Source organism: Brachyhypopomus gauderio, chromosome 1, assembly GCF_052324685.1.
Source record: "Brachyhypopomus gauderio isolate BG-103 chromosome 1, BGAUD_0.2, whole genome shotgun sequence".
NCBI lineage: Eukaryota > Metazoa > Chordata > Actinopteri > Gymnotiformes > Hypopomidae > Brachyhypopomus > Brachyhypopomus gauderio.
In genome coordinates this window covers 14,269,671-14,285,430 of record NC_135211.1, presented here as the reverse complement: position 1 = coordinate 14,285,430, position 15,760 = coordinate 14,269,671, and the positions used below count along the sequence as shown (strand labels likewise).

Genomic DNA, 15,760 nt, shown 5'->3' with positions numbered 1-15,760 from the left:
GATGAACTTGGTTCAATTAGCAAGCTAGTAACTCTGCATGATTTTTTTTATCATTTTATCACTATCACAATAGTGGTCATTGTAACGCTGATAACACAGTAATTTGTAATTTCCACACAGTCATCTAATAAATATGTTTTTATTTTGGGCTGTGGTCTTGCTGTTCAATCACAGACATTCCTGGTGATGTTTCTGTGGGTGTTTTGATATATTGAGACATTTGCAGGATCCAACAATTTGTAAATAATTTGGGTCAGAAGTATTGTAGGCAAATCTTCATCCTTGGCATATTAAATGGATGTGTGTGATTAATATATTGCAAAACATTTATATTTTCTACATTTGGCAAACACTCTTATCTGGATTAATGTACAATTTCAAACACTTTACAGCAGTCTGCAAATGTAAGAGTTAGGAGTCTTGCCCAAAGTCCATTACTTACATGGTATAAAGCATTTACCTACATGGGGTTTGAAACCCAGACCCCCACAGAATGGGCAGCATTGAATACTACACCAGCCACAAATCACAGTATTTTGTTCATGCCACAGTCTCGGAATCTTTATCTGGTCTACATCACATTGGCTTCTATCAAATCTAGCCCAACAGCAATGTATGTTGTGCTTGAACGCACCTCTGACAATCCCTATATTGAAGATATTGAGAATACATTGCTTCGAATACATTGCTACATTACTTATATATATGTAAACACACAGCTCTAGTTAAACATTTAATTTGAAATAGTTTAGTTTGCTTCTGCACAAGAATGTGCTTTAGAGCTGTTATGCATCTTTAACATTTTCTGAACATTTTGTATCACATCATATCTTATTTAGTGGTCCTTAGGTCGAACTGGTCGAACTAAATAATTGGAAGGAAAACCATTGATAACCATGAATTTCAGTTTTTGAACTTCTTTTGAGGCATTGGGTTATACCTAGTCTTGCATTGTCATTCTCTTAAGAGTCTGGTGTCTTTCACCACTTAATGTGGTCACGAATCCCCTGCTATTGCAGGAAAAGAAATTTGATTGACTCTCAAAGCATCCAATCAGAAACCTCGTATTTTGTCACGATGCACAGAAGGATGCAATCTTCAAAACAGAATCAAGGGATAAAGAGCCCTTTGGGAAACACTAGCTGCCAGTCCAATCTTCTGCTCATGGTAAATGTTGGTCTGTAGCACTTCTCTACACGTTTTACTTCCCCTGAGAGATGTTGGACTTCACAATATGATCTTAAATTGCCCAGATGCAATGTCTACGTTACTCTCTTCGTGTTTCCCTGCATTTTTGTAAAGGTATGCTTTTGTGACATAGTTCACTCAATCTTCCATAACTTGACAAAAGGGGACACACAGCCTACAACATTGGATATTCAGAATCCCTGGTGGCTGTTCACAGAGTGTTGGCCATGCTTGAAATGTAAAGCTTTTCCCGTGGCCCATTGGCAAGCAGTGATGTTTGTCTTACTTATTACTAACTGCTTTAAGCAAAACTCTTGAATTACATTTAATGATGCCATATCATGGACTTCACAAACCTTTTTTAGTACATATACATTGCCCTGAAAGGCACATTTAGCCAACTGTTTGCTAAAGTGTGGCCATCTGAAACACACTATAGATATCAGATGCTTGATATATTGATCTGATATATGTCTGCAGTATGTTAAGCTAGTGTTATATCACATGCAGACAGAGCTTAAATATTTCCATCTCAATTTCCACAACCTAACCTGTTTAATGAGCCCAATAGCCCACATCAAATGTAATGCAGATTATGAATTTAGATTTTGTTGGAGTATGTTACCAACATTTTGCACTGCATAATGGAGGTAGAATGCAAAACACTGGCTTGGCTGTTTTACGCTGAAGAATTGGAAACAAATGGGCCAAAGTTATTTATCTCCCTGACATAAATAGTTGCAACAACACACAGTGTACCCACCTCTCCTACACTGCTTCATATTAATTGGTTGCAGAAAGTACAGCTTGCCCTACTGAGACCAGGACAACGATCAAATGAAGAAAGAACAATCGTACCAGTCCTGGTGGTGAACAAAGCTCACACTGGTGTAGTCTGGCTGGTGAGAAATTAGATACAGATATGTCACTTACCTGCAAAGGAGGAAGCACAACCTTTCTATTCATAAACCACTGCTGTTTTCCAACACCATTGGCCTACCGATGGCAATGCCTACAGTCTCATTAATCATGTAACCTAGGTTTAAAGATATTACTGCAACTGTTTGCAGACAAGGTTTAGTTGTAGAAGTCTGTTTCACGTGCGCACCTACACGTGCAGATAAGCGTACCAATGCACTTAGACCATGTGTTTTAACACCCCCAGGGAGGATGCCAACAACAGTTCTGGGAAAGGTGTACGCTCCAGATCCTGATGACTGGGACAACAAGACTTACGCCTTTGAGGGATACGTCCCTAAGTATAAGATCCGCTCTCTTCTCACTCCTCACACATTCTTCTCACCCTATCATTTATCTTTTTATGTCTTGCCTCTCTCGGTTCTCTCTCTCTTCTCATTTTCTTGCTTTTTCTCTTTCTCTGAACCCCCCCTCAGAACCCTATAATGCTTAAACAGCACGACTGTTCTCACTCCTTCGGATGCAAACCTGCCGCTCAGAAATGGGGGAAAACTCAATTTAACACATTCATATATCTTCAAATTTTATATCCAACGTGAAAACATAATCATACGTTTGTGCATTTGAGCTGAAAGCTCATAGGCCTTAAAATCTTTCATGTGTTTAATGACTCTGTGCAGGTGTTTGTTGAAGTTTGATTTGGAGTTTGAACGCCAGGTTAGGGTTTCATTTTAAAAAGAAACCCAAGTGATGAACGGTGCCACGTTTTTGAAATGATCACATCTTCACTGCCTTTCACACACTGGTTATCAGGACTGTTAATTAAAGATGAAGGAAGCTTCAGACATAGAGGTTGCTTTCCTTTCTCCATCTCTGGAAGTCTCCATCCCTCCATCCTCCTTCATCTCTCAGTTTTCATGCCGCCGTATTTAATGACCTCTCGTCTAATTTAAAGTGACATCTCATTTAGTCCGAATATGTACCCTTCAGGGCTGCACCTAAGGGCATTTGAATGAAATTACTTTTTTTTTTGTTCATTCTGAAATTTGGTTTGTTATCAGTTAAGTGATTTTGAAATGACCTGGTTCATCATTTTAGCACTGGCTGCACAATTTAGCATTCAAACTGTATCTTATATTATATTGGTGTAGATTTATATTTCATTGACCCCTCTGCATGATGTTAACAGTTTAGTCACACTCTTGGCACATCTTATGATTTAAACTTGGAATGAGTATATAAAGTGCTATTTATTTAAATATATTCAAAGTTTTTTTTTTTTTAGAAACACAAGAATTCTGAATACTCCTACGACACATGATGATAGAAATGATCATAAAAAAGTCATTCTGATTCTTTACATCCTTACAGTTTCATAAAATGTTACACCTAAATACTTAATTAACTTGTAAAACAACTTGATTAATGTGTGAATTAAGGGTGTTTGCCGCAATGTGTATTGTATGTAATGTAATGTGTGACATTTCCTGCAGACATGCAAATTGGGTTTGAGTAGCAGCCCATGGAGGTGTAGAAACTGCCTGCTCTAGTGTGGATTGTTGGCTGCAGAGGTGTGGCTTGTTGAGTGTTCTGGCTGAAGGGGTGTGGCTTGTTGAGTGTCCTGGCTGAAGGGGTGTGGCTTGTTGAGTGGTGTGCTCCTCTCCTTTCCGCCCACAGTCACTTCCTCCTGAACAAGCGCACGGGCTTCCTGGTCATCAAGGAGAGCACCCCTCCCGGCTTTTATGACTTCCGGGTGCGCGTTGCCGACGGGGAATGGCCGGACGCCATCTCTACTGTGAGCGTGCATGTGCGGGAGCTGCATGACGACGTCATCCATAACTCCGCCTCCCTTCGCCTTGCAGGTAAAAATTGCCTTTCCGCTCTTGGGCTCATCTGTCCTGGGGTGTTGGCATAGCACCACTGAGAGGATTGCCACTGCTGCCACAGGTGTAGCCCCGTGTGTTTAAACAACCTGAACTTCGACAGATAGCCATCACAGTGAACATGACCCAAGCTGGGCCCCTGTCCTGCAAACTTACTCTTTTTGGCAACAGGCAGGCCCTTTTGGGCCATAGTGAAAAGCTTGTTGACGATGATGTGTAAAATCTGCAGATTAGCCCGTATTAATTGTAAATCATGTGTGCCCTAATTAGATTTTGAGGGGCATTAAAGCCGAATTTCATAAGCTTTGAGGATAGCTGACATAAGTTGATCTAAGCCGATGGCACCGAGGTGCTGTAATGACACTAGTTAAAGCTTCAGTCGTCGGATAACGTAAGCACAGGCCCCGCCTCACCGTGCCTCACCCTGCTGCAGGCCAAACGCACAGGCCTGTCAGTGTGGGGGTGGAGGCTTGGTGTCCATCGGCATTTGAGCAGATGACAAAGCATTTCCCAAGGAGGAGGGAACTCTGATATTGGGTTATGGCTGACGGAGTTTACAGTCTGAGGGTTATTAAATTGAACAGCAGAAAAGGAGGAGGAGACAAAAACGTCATAACCCATATAAGCTGATAAAAGGATTTTCAGGAAGGATTTCCTGTAAGAGTGAGCAGTGTAGCCACTGAGGAACACGGTTGCACTGTGTGTTTGTGTGTGTGCATATGAGGCATTATATTTTATGTGTGCGCTTTTGCTTCTAGACTTCAAGCTTTTAATGTTTCAGCATTTTTATTGGATTTTGCGAAACTTGTTTAATTTATGCCTACTGTAAGTTTTGTTCAAGTTTGAGATTGAAACCTTTGGGCTATTTAATCTAAATTTGTCCTGTGATCTTGCATTATTAACTCACTCGGATATAAAACCAGCAGTAAATATTGGCACACACATGAAATTAGTGTCTCCCGGTATGAGACCTGTCCGGATCATGTTGCTTTTTCATTGGTAAACAAATACTGCTCTGTGCCAGCGTTATGGCCCTGGTGACAATGTCGTCATGGCGACATATGTTTGTAATAAGTGCCACTGGTTCAGTATCTGGCAAACAGCATCTGTAAATGCGAGAGTGAATGTCCTAGAGTGAAAGAGTGAATGTCTCCCTTGCCCTCCCGCCCCCTATCTACACACTCACACTAAATCTCAGTGGGGAGGGTGATGCAAACCACCCCTGCCCCCCCATCAAGGTACTACTTGCAGTTTCCTTGACATTTGAAATCCCATTTCAAGATCAAATGGGCCAGCAAGACCCTTTTTAATTCTGCTTTGCAGAGCTTAAGGCTTATTCTGTGTAAAACCTGCTGGTGGAATTGACTGAAGGGTGAAATATAGGATGCAGACTAAGTCCTTGAATCTCCCCACCTACACACCCACCTACCTACCTACCTATGTTAACCATCTTGGTCCTTAACCTTCTAACCCCGTCTTTCCCTACATGCATACACATATTGCGTTCTCCACATTCTCCAGCATATGGAGCACAAAGAGCTCTTTGACGTGAAACTTCTGAGACTACTAACCCCTTATCAGGCTGTGGGCTTATCTTTTGGGGGTAAAAAAATGCAAAATGTCTCATCATCTCTGATTCTCATCTCCCTGGCTCGCCTGCAGTTCTGACCTACACTTGGACTCTGAGTGATCAATAAAAAAAGAAATTGGGAAAATGCGTGTGCTGGGATTAGCACTCGGAGTCCTGCTCTTTCTCAAGGTCTTATTGACTGCCACTCTGTCATCACTACCCACTGAGACACAGCAGCCCCCGTTTTCTTTAAAGCTGCTCTGAATGGTGAATTAATTCCTGCATGTATATATATCATATATATATATATACACACTATATTGCCAAAAGTATTCGCTCACCCATCCAAATGATCGGAATCAGGTGTTCCAATCACTTCCATGGCCACAGGTGTATGAAATTAAGCACCTAGGCATGCAGACTGTTTTTATAAACAGTTGTAAAGGAATGAATCGCTCTCAGGAGCTCAGTGAATTGGAACTGTGATAGAATGCCATCTGTGCAACAAATCCAGTTGTGAAATTTCCTCGCTCCTAAATATTCCAGTCAACAGTCAGCTGTATTATGAGAAAATGTAAGTATTTGGGAAAGACAGCAACTTGGCCATGAAGTGGTAGGCCACGTAAACTGACGGTGCAGGATCAGATGCTGAAGCGCATAGTGCAAAGAGGTCTCCAAACTTTCTGCAGAGTCAATCACTACAGACATCCAAACTTCATGTGGCCTTCTGATTAGCTCAAGAACAGTGCGCAGAGAGCTTCATGGAATGGGTTTCCATGATCGATCAGCTGCATCCAAGCCATACATCACCAAGTGTAATGCAAAGCGTCGGATGCAGTGATGTAAAGTACACCACCACTGGACTCTAGAGCAGTGGAGGCGCGTTCTCTGGAGTGACGAATTGCGCTTCTCCATCTGGTAATCTGATGGACGAGTCTGGGTTTGGCGACGGTACCTGTCTGACTGCATTGTTCCAAGTGTAAAGTTTGGTGGAGGGGGGATTATGGTGTGGGATTGTTTTTCAGGAACTGTGCTTGGCCCCTTAGTTCCAGTGAAAGGAACTCTGAATGCTTCAGCATACCAAGACATTTTGGACAATTCCATGCTCCCAAGTTTGTGGGAACAGTTTGAATCTGGCCCCTTCCTCTTCCAACATGACTGTGCACCAGTGCACAAAGCAAGGTCCATAAAGACATGGATGGCAGAGTCTGGTGTGGATGAACTTGACTGACCTGCACAGAGTCTTGACCTCAACCTGCTCGAACACCTTTGGGATGAATTAGAGTGGAGACTGAGAACCAGGCCTTCTCTTCCAATATCAGTATGTGACCTCACAAATGCACTTCTGGAAGAATGGTCAAAATCCCCATAAACACACTCTTAAACTTTGTGGACAGCTTTCCCAGAGGAGTTGAAACTGTTGTAGTTGCAAATGGATTAGGAATGAGATGTCATTTAAGCTCATAAGTGAGTCAAGGAAGGTGAGCGAATACTTTTGGCAAATATAGTGTGTGTGTGTGTGTGTGTGTGTGTGTGTGTGTGTGTATATATATATATATATATATATATATATATATATATATATATATATATATATATATATATATATATATATGACACACACACACACAAACACCACACTCACTCATCGCGTACTTTATTACGTACATCTGTCCAACTGCTCATTAACGCAAATGTCGAATCAGCCTATCACATCAGTCATGGCCAAGACGAGACGAGTTCAAACTGAGCATCAGAATGGTGAAGAAAGGGGATTTAAGTGACTTTGAACATTGCATGGTTGTTGGTGCCAGACAGGCTGGTCTGAGTATTTCAGAAACTGCAGATCTACTGGGATTTTCACGCAAAACCATCTCTAGGGTTTACTGAATGTTCAGACTGGTTCAAGCTGATAGAACAGCAACAGTAATTCAACTGTGGTATGCAGAAGAGCATATCTGAAAGCACAACACATCGAACCTTGAGGCGGATGGGCTACAGCAGCAGAAGACCACACCGGGTGCCACTCCTGTCAAGAACAGGAAACTGAGGCTACAATTCGCACAGGCTCACCAAAGATTGGAAAAATGTTGCCTGGTCTGATGAGTCTTGATTTCTGCTGTGACATTTGGATGGTAGGGTCAGAATTTGGCGTCAGCATCATGAAAGTATGGATCCATCCTGCCTTGTATCAACGGTTCAGGCTGGTGGTGGTGCGATGGTGTGGGGGATATTTTCCTGACACACTTTGGGCCCATTAGTACCAATTGAGCATCATGTCAACGCCATAGCCTACATGAGTATTGTCCATGTGGTGGAACAGGAGATTCGCTTCATGGATGTACAGCCAACAAATCTGCAGCAACTGCGTGAGGCTAAAATGTCAATATGGACCAGACTTTCTGAACAATATTCCCAGTACCTTGTTGAATCAATGCCACGAAATATTAAGGCAGTTCTGAAGGCAAAAGGGGGTCCAACCCAGTACTAGCAAAGTGTACCTAATAAAGTAGCCGGTGAGTGTGAGTGTGTGTGTGCGTGTGTGTGTGTGTGTGTTATATACACAAACGAGTGTCTCACATATGCTTTGAGGGATATTTGCCTGCTCTTCCCTGCAGAACTTCTCCAGTTGAGAGAGGAACATCTGGCATGTACCGCCCACTTCAGATCTTGCCACAGCATTTCTATGGGATTGAGGTCCAGACTTTGACTGGGCCAGTCCAGAGTGCAGATCTTCTTAAACCTTTCGTTGTCTTGTTGCATAGTCCATTTCCTTCGTAGCTTCAACTCTGATTGACGGCAGGAGTTTCTGGTCAAGAATTTGTTGATAGGTCTGGTAATTGATGGTTCTCTGGATAATATTGAGTAGACCAGGTCTGGAGGCAGACAAGATCTTCAGATTTCCACCACCATGCTTCACTGTTGGAAGGAAGTTATTTTCTTTATATGCAGTGTTGACTTTTTTCCAAACATGGCGCCTGTGATTGTGGCCAAATAATACAATTTTGGACTCATCTGTCCAGAGAATGGACTTCCAGAAAGCCTTTGGTTTGCCCAAGTGCTCTTTGGCAAAGTTTAAACGGGCAACTAGTTCTTTCTTGAGTGCAGAGGCGTGATTTATTTCTTTTTGGTGCTTCTTGGTGTACATTTTGATGGCCATCCACAGAGTTGCGGTGATGCTGAGTGCCCTCTATTTGTAAATGATTTGTCTTACAGTGGATGGATGGAGCTGGAATCTTTTGGAGATGGTCTTGAAACTTTCCCCAGACTGATGGGCTGTCACCACCTTCTCCTTTTCTTTCAGCATTGTTGATCTTTGTGCTTTATGTCCTGGTGGTGGTTTGACTGAATCAGTGTGGCTCAAATCTTTCCCCAGTGATGTCTCATTTGATTGGTCTGCTTAATTGATTACTTGACCACTCTCGTATTTCACCTGAGTCTTTTACGTAATTGACTTCACCAATGCACCTGTGGTTGATTTTCTTTTTCGCTCTGATTTCATGTAGTCAGCTGACAACTCACACATTTCTCTCAAAACAAGTAAATGGAACTGATTAACATGAACCTGACATTTCATATACAAACTCTGGTGGTGATAAAATTTGAGAATCATGGTAAAAGTCCACACACACACACACACACACACATACACATATATATATATATATATATATATATATATATATATATATATATATATATATATATATATATATATATACGATGCTTAGCTCAGCTACCATGCTGAGGTCATTTAAATGCTGAGGGATTTAAAACCCTGAAAGTAAAGGAAGAGACACACACTCTCTCTCTCTCTTACAAACACACACACACACATGAACATGCAAATCTGCCATCATTCTTTCACATGGGATCAACTTGAGATGGAGACTAATAAGCTCCTAAAGGAACGCGTCCGTGAGCAGTGTCACGCGTACACACATGGGAAAGTTCACCGTGGCTTGCTGCACAACCACGGCCATGTGCGTTCCTTCTTCATTACTCTGCAGCAGGACGCCACCAGTCCAATTCCAGTGCAGCTGATGCTGTCCTCGAATCATTAAATCTCCAGATCTTCCAGCATTTCCTCATTTCCGTGTGCGGTGAAGTGTGAGCCATAATCCAAGAAGCCCCACCCCCACTGTCTGCAAATGGCCCCAAGTTAGTATTACCCAACCTGAGCAAAACAGAAGCTCTCTCTCTCTCTCTCTCTCTCTCTCTCTCTCTCTGTGGCTCAAACAAGCTCACCACCCCACATCTATCATCTCAGTTGAAAAATGTCCCTTGGCTATGGGGCAGGACTTGTTGTTCCTTTGACACCGCCATGCAGTGAATGTATGTGGAACCAGAAAGCTTGGCATCCATCACCAGTTTTGCCACGGCGCCCCGCCATGCATGACCATGATGTGCAAACGGAAGAGCTGTCACCATGGTGACAGTGGATGTGCAATTCTTTGATGCGTTCCCGCCAGCCAGAGTTTGAAGGTGCGGCCGTCGATAGGCGCTAACTCCGCTTCAGCCACAGAAGCGCGCCTTGGCGAAGGGACGCAATGAGGATGCATTTTTCATGAGTGGCACTCCTGTGGCGTCCGACCCCTGCTGGTCGTCTCCCAGATCAAACATGGAAAACCGGACTTTCATTTGGCTGCATCATGGCGCCTTTGTGCTGACATCGTGCTGTGATAACAACAAACACTGTTCAGGGAATGACAATGAGAAAGTGCCAGAGTTTTGATTTGTGTGTTTGTGTGTTTGTGTGTTTGTGTGTGTATGTGTGTGTGTGTGTGTGTGTGTGTGTGTGTGTGTGTGTGTGTGTGTGTGTGTGTTTGCGTGCGTGTGTGTGTGTGTGTGTGTGTGTGTGTGTGTGTGTGCGCGTGTGTGTGTGTTTTCCAACAGATATCACTGCTAAGGAGTTCATGGAGCGGCGAGGGGGCATTCGCAGTAGGTATGAGCTCCTGAGAGACTTCCTGTCCGAGATGTTGTCTGTGGGGACAGACGACGTGAATGTCTTCAGCCTGGTGGAAGTGCGGGACAGGACCCTGGACGTGCGCTTCAACGTGCACAGCGCCCCCTTCCTGCGGCCCGAGAGACTGCATGGATACCTTGCTGCTCACAAACAGAAGGTGAGGCCTTTCTTATATCATCCCTCATTACATGTGGATGGCGAGGTTTATGGCTCACGTTTCAGGAGCTGATTAGAACTTGATATTATTCATGCAGAATATGCTGGAAACTAATTATATTGTGCCCGCTTGACTCTGCTCTTGACTCTCTTTGAATTCCCCAGCATCCTTTTTTTTTATCCTCACAAGCTCTGTTTGCGCGCTGCCTAATTGCCGCTGCCATCGGCACGTTATAGGCTAGTCTTGCACATTAATGCTGCCACAACCACACGGCCTGCCAAGAAACAATGATACAGAAGCACCGCTGTCTGTTCCACCCAGCTACACACCTCACACAGCTACACACCTCACACAGCTACACACCTCACACAGCTACACACCACACCCAGCTACACACCACACCCAGCTACACACCTCACACAGCTACACACCTCACACAGCTACACACCTCACACAGCTACACACCACACCTTAACCTACAGATTAGCAGGTGTGCAAAGGGGAGGGGAGGGCAGGGGAATGATTGAAGGGTGGTAGAGGGACAGGGGAGGGGTGGGGAAAGAGTGAGGGAGGGCTGGAGGAGAGGTGGTTGAGGGGAGGGGCAAGGGGCGGGGCAAGGGACGGGGAAAGAGTGAGGGAGGGCTGGAGGAGAGGAGGTTGAGGGGCGGGGCAAGGGGTGGGGAAAGGGGTAGAGAAAAGTCAATGGAGGGATTGTGGACAGGTGGTTGAGGGTCAGAGGAGGTGTGGTTAAGTGTGTGGTTAAGAGTGTGGAAGGGGCAGGGGAGTCTTCAGGCATGACTGGTGAGCGTTTCGGGCTTCATGGGAATGCACCCAGGACTCAGAGGGACAACATTGATTAGAATAAAACACAATGTGTTCAGTGTTCAGTGGCTAGCACAGGCAACAGTGGAGAAGGCTTGAGGAAGAGGGTTTAAGAGGGTCAGTGGAGAATCAAGGGCTGTTAATGTTAGTAATTGTAATACCATAGAGAGAACGCTCCTCCGTTCACTCCCTCCTCTGTTCACTCCCTCCTCTGCTCAATTTCTCCTCCGTTCACTCCCTCCTCTGTTCACTCCCTCTGCTCAATTTCTCCTCCGTTCACTCCCTCCTCTGTTCACTCCCTCCTCCGTTCACTCCCTCCTCCGTTCACTCCCTCCTCTGTTCACTCCCTCCTCCGTTCACTCCCTCCTCTGTTCACTCCCTCCTCCGTTCACTCCCTCCTTCGTTCACTCCCTCCTCTGTTCATTCCCTCCTCCGTTCACTCCCTCCTCCGTTCACTCCCTCCTCTGTTCACTCCCTCCTCCGTTCACTCCCTCCTCCGTTCACTCCCTCCTCTGTTCACTCCCTCCTCCGTTCACTCCCTCCTCCAGGCAGTCATGGCCTGGTAGGCAGTCATGGACTGGTGGTAGGGAACTGGTCTTGTGACCGGAGGGTCGTGGGTTCGATTCCCAGACTGCTCCCCGGGCGCCGGGCTAGGGCTGCCCACCGCTCTGGGCACGTGTGATCCACAGCCCCCTAATCACTAGTGTGTGTGTGTGTGTGTTCTAACTGCACAGATGGGTTAAAAGCGGAGGACAAATTTTGATTGCGGTGTAAAAATCACAATTGACAAAATACGGCACATTTTTGCCTCTCTGTTGCTTCTTTTTGTCATTGCTCAGAGCTGGAGGTTTGAGCAGGGGAACTGTGAGCATTAACGGACTCGTTAATATGGAACAGGTGTAGGTGTGTCGCTCCACCTGTAGTAATTGGAGAAACTGAAACCAGCTGAAACTTTTTTTAACTGTTTTTAGGAAAGTGAAAATTCATTTTACGTAGAAGACAGGTGCTGCGAGCGATCCGTCTCGCTAGCGTTGACTTGATAGTGCTAAATGAAAAGGAGTGATCTGGATTCGAGGCATATGACTCGGTGTGCAGATCTGGATACACATTAGCGAAGCCTCACAGAATCTCATGTAATTGCATTACTCTATTTTTGGCCCTTGTCTGTTTATCAGATGCATAAAGTAGGGCGTGATGTATATAGCTCAGAGTGGATTCTCCTTGTGTCTGCCATTTTTAAATGATGCTTAAGCCTCTTCCATGATCTATGATAGACTAATGGTTTCATATTACACTCTCTCTCTCTCTCTCTCTCCCCCCCCTCCACTTCCCCCTGCTGCTCCACTCTCTGAATTTGAGCATCCCAGAAGTCCCTCACGGCCTTCTGGGATAAAGGAAGCATGTCACTCCTATCTCAGGGGGTTCATCCCTCCATCCATCCTGCTTCACCCCATCCTGTCGTGAACCGCGCACGCACGCACACTCATAACACATCTCTCGAGTGTCAAAGCGGTGCACGCTCACATCTGGGAGGAAGAACTCCCCTCCTGCCAGCGTGGCACTGAGGAGTCTCGATGAAAGACGCTGAAAGCGAATCTGTGAAAAATACAAGCGACCCGAAGGGAGAGAAAGTTGCTCGCGCAGCGAGGAACTTGTTAACCGTCGCACTTGTTAATGGCAGGATGCAAACGCAATTGCAGCTGATGAGGTGTGAGATGGATGAGATGGTTTTTTTTTTTTTTGCGCTCCCTTTTGTTCGCATTTTAGGTGTTTACACAGGCACAGAAGAGCTGCTTTTCAAGCCAGGATGCATCAGATCGTAAAAGTCTCGTCGGAGCAAAACCTCGTTGCTCAGAAACAACCCTGAGTAGCTGGTGCATGCTCAAGAGCTCACCGGTGGACCGGTCCTCATTCGCAACCTCCCCACGGCTCCGTGAGACCAGCTCCTGCCATGAGAAATGGCAGCGAGAAGCAATACCGTCTGGGGCTGCAACACCTCTCATTTACGAGAGTCCATCAGCATAATGAGAAGTTCCGCAATATAAGAAGAACAGTGGCTTCCGCACCTTTGTCATGCCCACAGGGAAGACACTTGTCGGATGCTGTTGTCGTTTTGGCTTGTTTGTTTTTCTTAAGACGTGTTCTTATGTGCGCTCGGCACGGCAGAGTGTCGTCCTGCTAAATGGTGCACCTGTTGCTCATTAAGACAGTCGTTATTACAGCAGCTCCCACGGGAAGGTGATGGAGGAGAACTATCAGAGAGAGAGAGAGAAGAAAAGTAGCATGTAGGACTTTGTGCTCCACTGCTGAGAGTATGTTCTCTGCCTCTCTGCCAGGCTGCAATCTCTGTCTCTCTCTCCCTGTCTCTCTCTCTGACTCATTCTGACTCTGGCTCCCTCAAATGCACTGTGCTTAGCACAACGCAAGTCACATTCAGACATGCGAAGAGGCTGATCAAGCCCCCGGTCCTACCTGAAGGATTCTTCCTTTCGGTGGGAAGTGAGAGAAGAGAGAGTGAAAAAGCAAAACACACCCACTCCCTTCCTTTCTTACTTTCTGTGAGACATGGATCTCATTCACCTGTTCTGCATATCTCCAGGGTGTCCTTGTGTGCTGCCACAGTGCCTTTGTGCCCTCGGGGGAATTGTGGGTATTGTAGTTGTGGTCCCTGGGGGTCCATAAAAAAACACCATTTGGAAATGAGCTGACAGTGGTACGGCACGTAAAGCAGGCTCACACCGCAATGCCCCCTCTATCTGGCATGTGTGGGGACAGGCAGAGGAGAGAGAGTGAGAGAGAGACTGACGGAGAGAGACAGAAAGTGCAAGAAAAAGAATGACAGAGCCAGCAAGGATGATTAGATTTTCCTTCTACTAGCTACGGGGCGTATGTAGATCCTCCGCTCCCACGCAAAGACTTCCATTACCCAGCTGTGCATGGTGATTGGGGGGGGGGGGGAAGATTGGTGTGTGTGTGGGGGGGGGGAGCACTGATGAAATGACGCCTTCTTTTGGTGTGGTTAACCTCCCAGGTGATACATGCGAATCGCCTCCGTGGTGGTTAGTGGCACAAGAAGGTGGTGGTGAGAGGCCCGCGTGGCCTGCCCGTGCCACACAGACAGCCCTGGCACAAAGGGAAGAAGGGGTGTGGCTAATGGCCGTGGGGTGGGACCAGTGAGCAGAGCATCTGGGTCACTGGGTCATCCATGCTTCAGCCCGTGATGCCAATGGATGTTCTAGCCTCTAAGGGCGTGTGCACTGTGTAAGTGCTGTGAGATGCTACAGCGTAAGAATCTCTGTGGTGGAGCGTGTGCGTGTACCTTAGACCTCGGATCTGTTTACAGGCAGCCGGCTATACGCAGGCTGATTTGAACAGATGTGCTTCTGCAGATCCTTCTGCACTGTGTCTATAGTAGAATCGGTGCTGTATACACGGCTCTAAACATAAGGTTTGGATAAATAATACATCGTAGCCTAGAGAAGGGGAAAGAAGGATCGTTTGTTAGTGTCTTTGTCTCACTCCAGGACTGTGGTAGACGTGGCTCAAACTCAGCTTGGTTGCCAGGGCAAAGCGGAAAGGGCTAACGCTGCCCCGCCCCCTCCTTGCCCCGCCCCCCTCACACGCTCCCAGCAGTGACACACTGGCAGTCACCCCGTGCCGGCTGGCCTTATGACCCACTGTTAAGGTTCCACCCTTCTCTGTCAACATCATTAAAGCAAATGGCCTTGGGATAATGTCTCAGGAGGACAGTGGGGTTTATATCCCATTCAAAGGTACAAACCCACCTCATCCCTCTCTCTCTCTTTCCCCTCCCACTTCTGTCTCTCTTCCCTAACATCACCTTCCCTATTCTTCTACATCCCTCTCCCTCCCTCGCTCCTTCCTAATCTTTCCCCCCCCCCCGTCTCCCTTTCTTGCCTCATCTTTGCGCCCCCCCCCCCCCCCCTCTGCTCCACCCTGTCCCTCCACATCTCCCCAGAGCACTTTGATAGCAGTCCGACAGGTTGCCCCTACTGCAGCTATCAGGATACTTTGCTGTCTGCTGTTGAGGAAAATAAAAAAAGAAGAGAGAAACACTGTGGGTTGGACGTCCGTTCTGCTTTTATGTGTTTTTGGAAGAGTGTCGGTGGGAAGAGGCATTGGCCACTGTAGCAGGGGATGGAGTGTGTTTATGAAGTTTGTTTGAGAGGGGAAGGAAATGGGGGGGGGGGGGGGGGGTTGTTTTAAGTTGTCGTTTTGCTCTCTGTATGCTAATG

The 15,760-nt window shown here is 45.9% G+C and overlaps 1 protein-coding gene across 1 annotated transcript in view; it reads left to right on the top strand.

Annotated features, from left to right (window-relative positions):
• The window catches only part of LOC143509457 (neural-cadherin), a 150,069-nt gene that overhangs the window by 95,422 nt on the left and 38,887 nt on the right, over positions 1–15,760 (top strand). Inside the window, 3 exon segments of the mRNA XM_076998207.1 lie at positions 2,354–2,447; positions 3,784–3,968; positions 10,456–10,682. Of these exon segments, the coding sequence (XP_076854322.1) occupies positions 2,354–2,447; positions 3,784–3,968; positions 10,456–10,682 (506 nt within the window).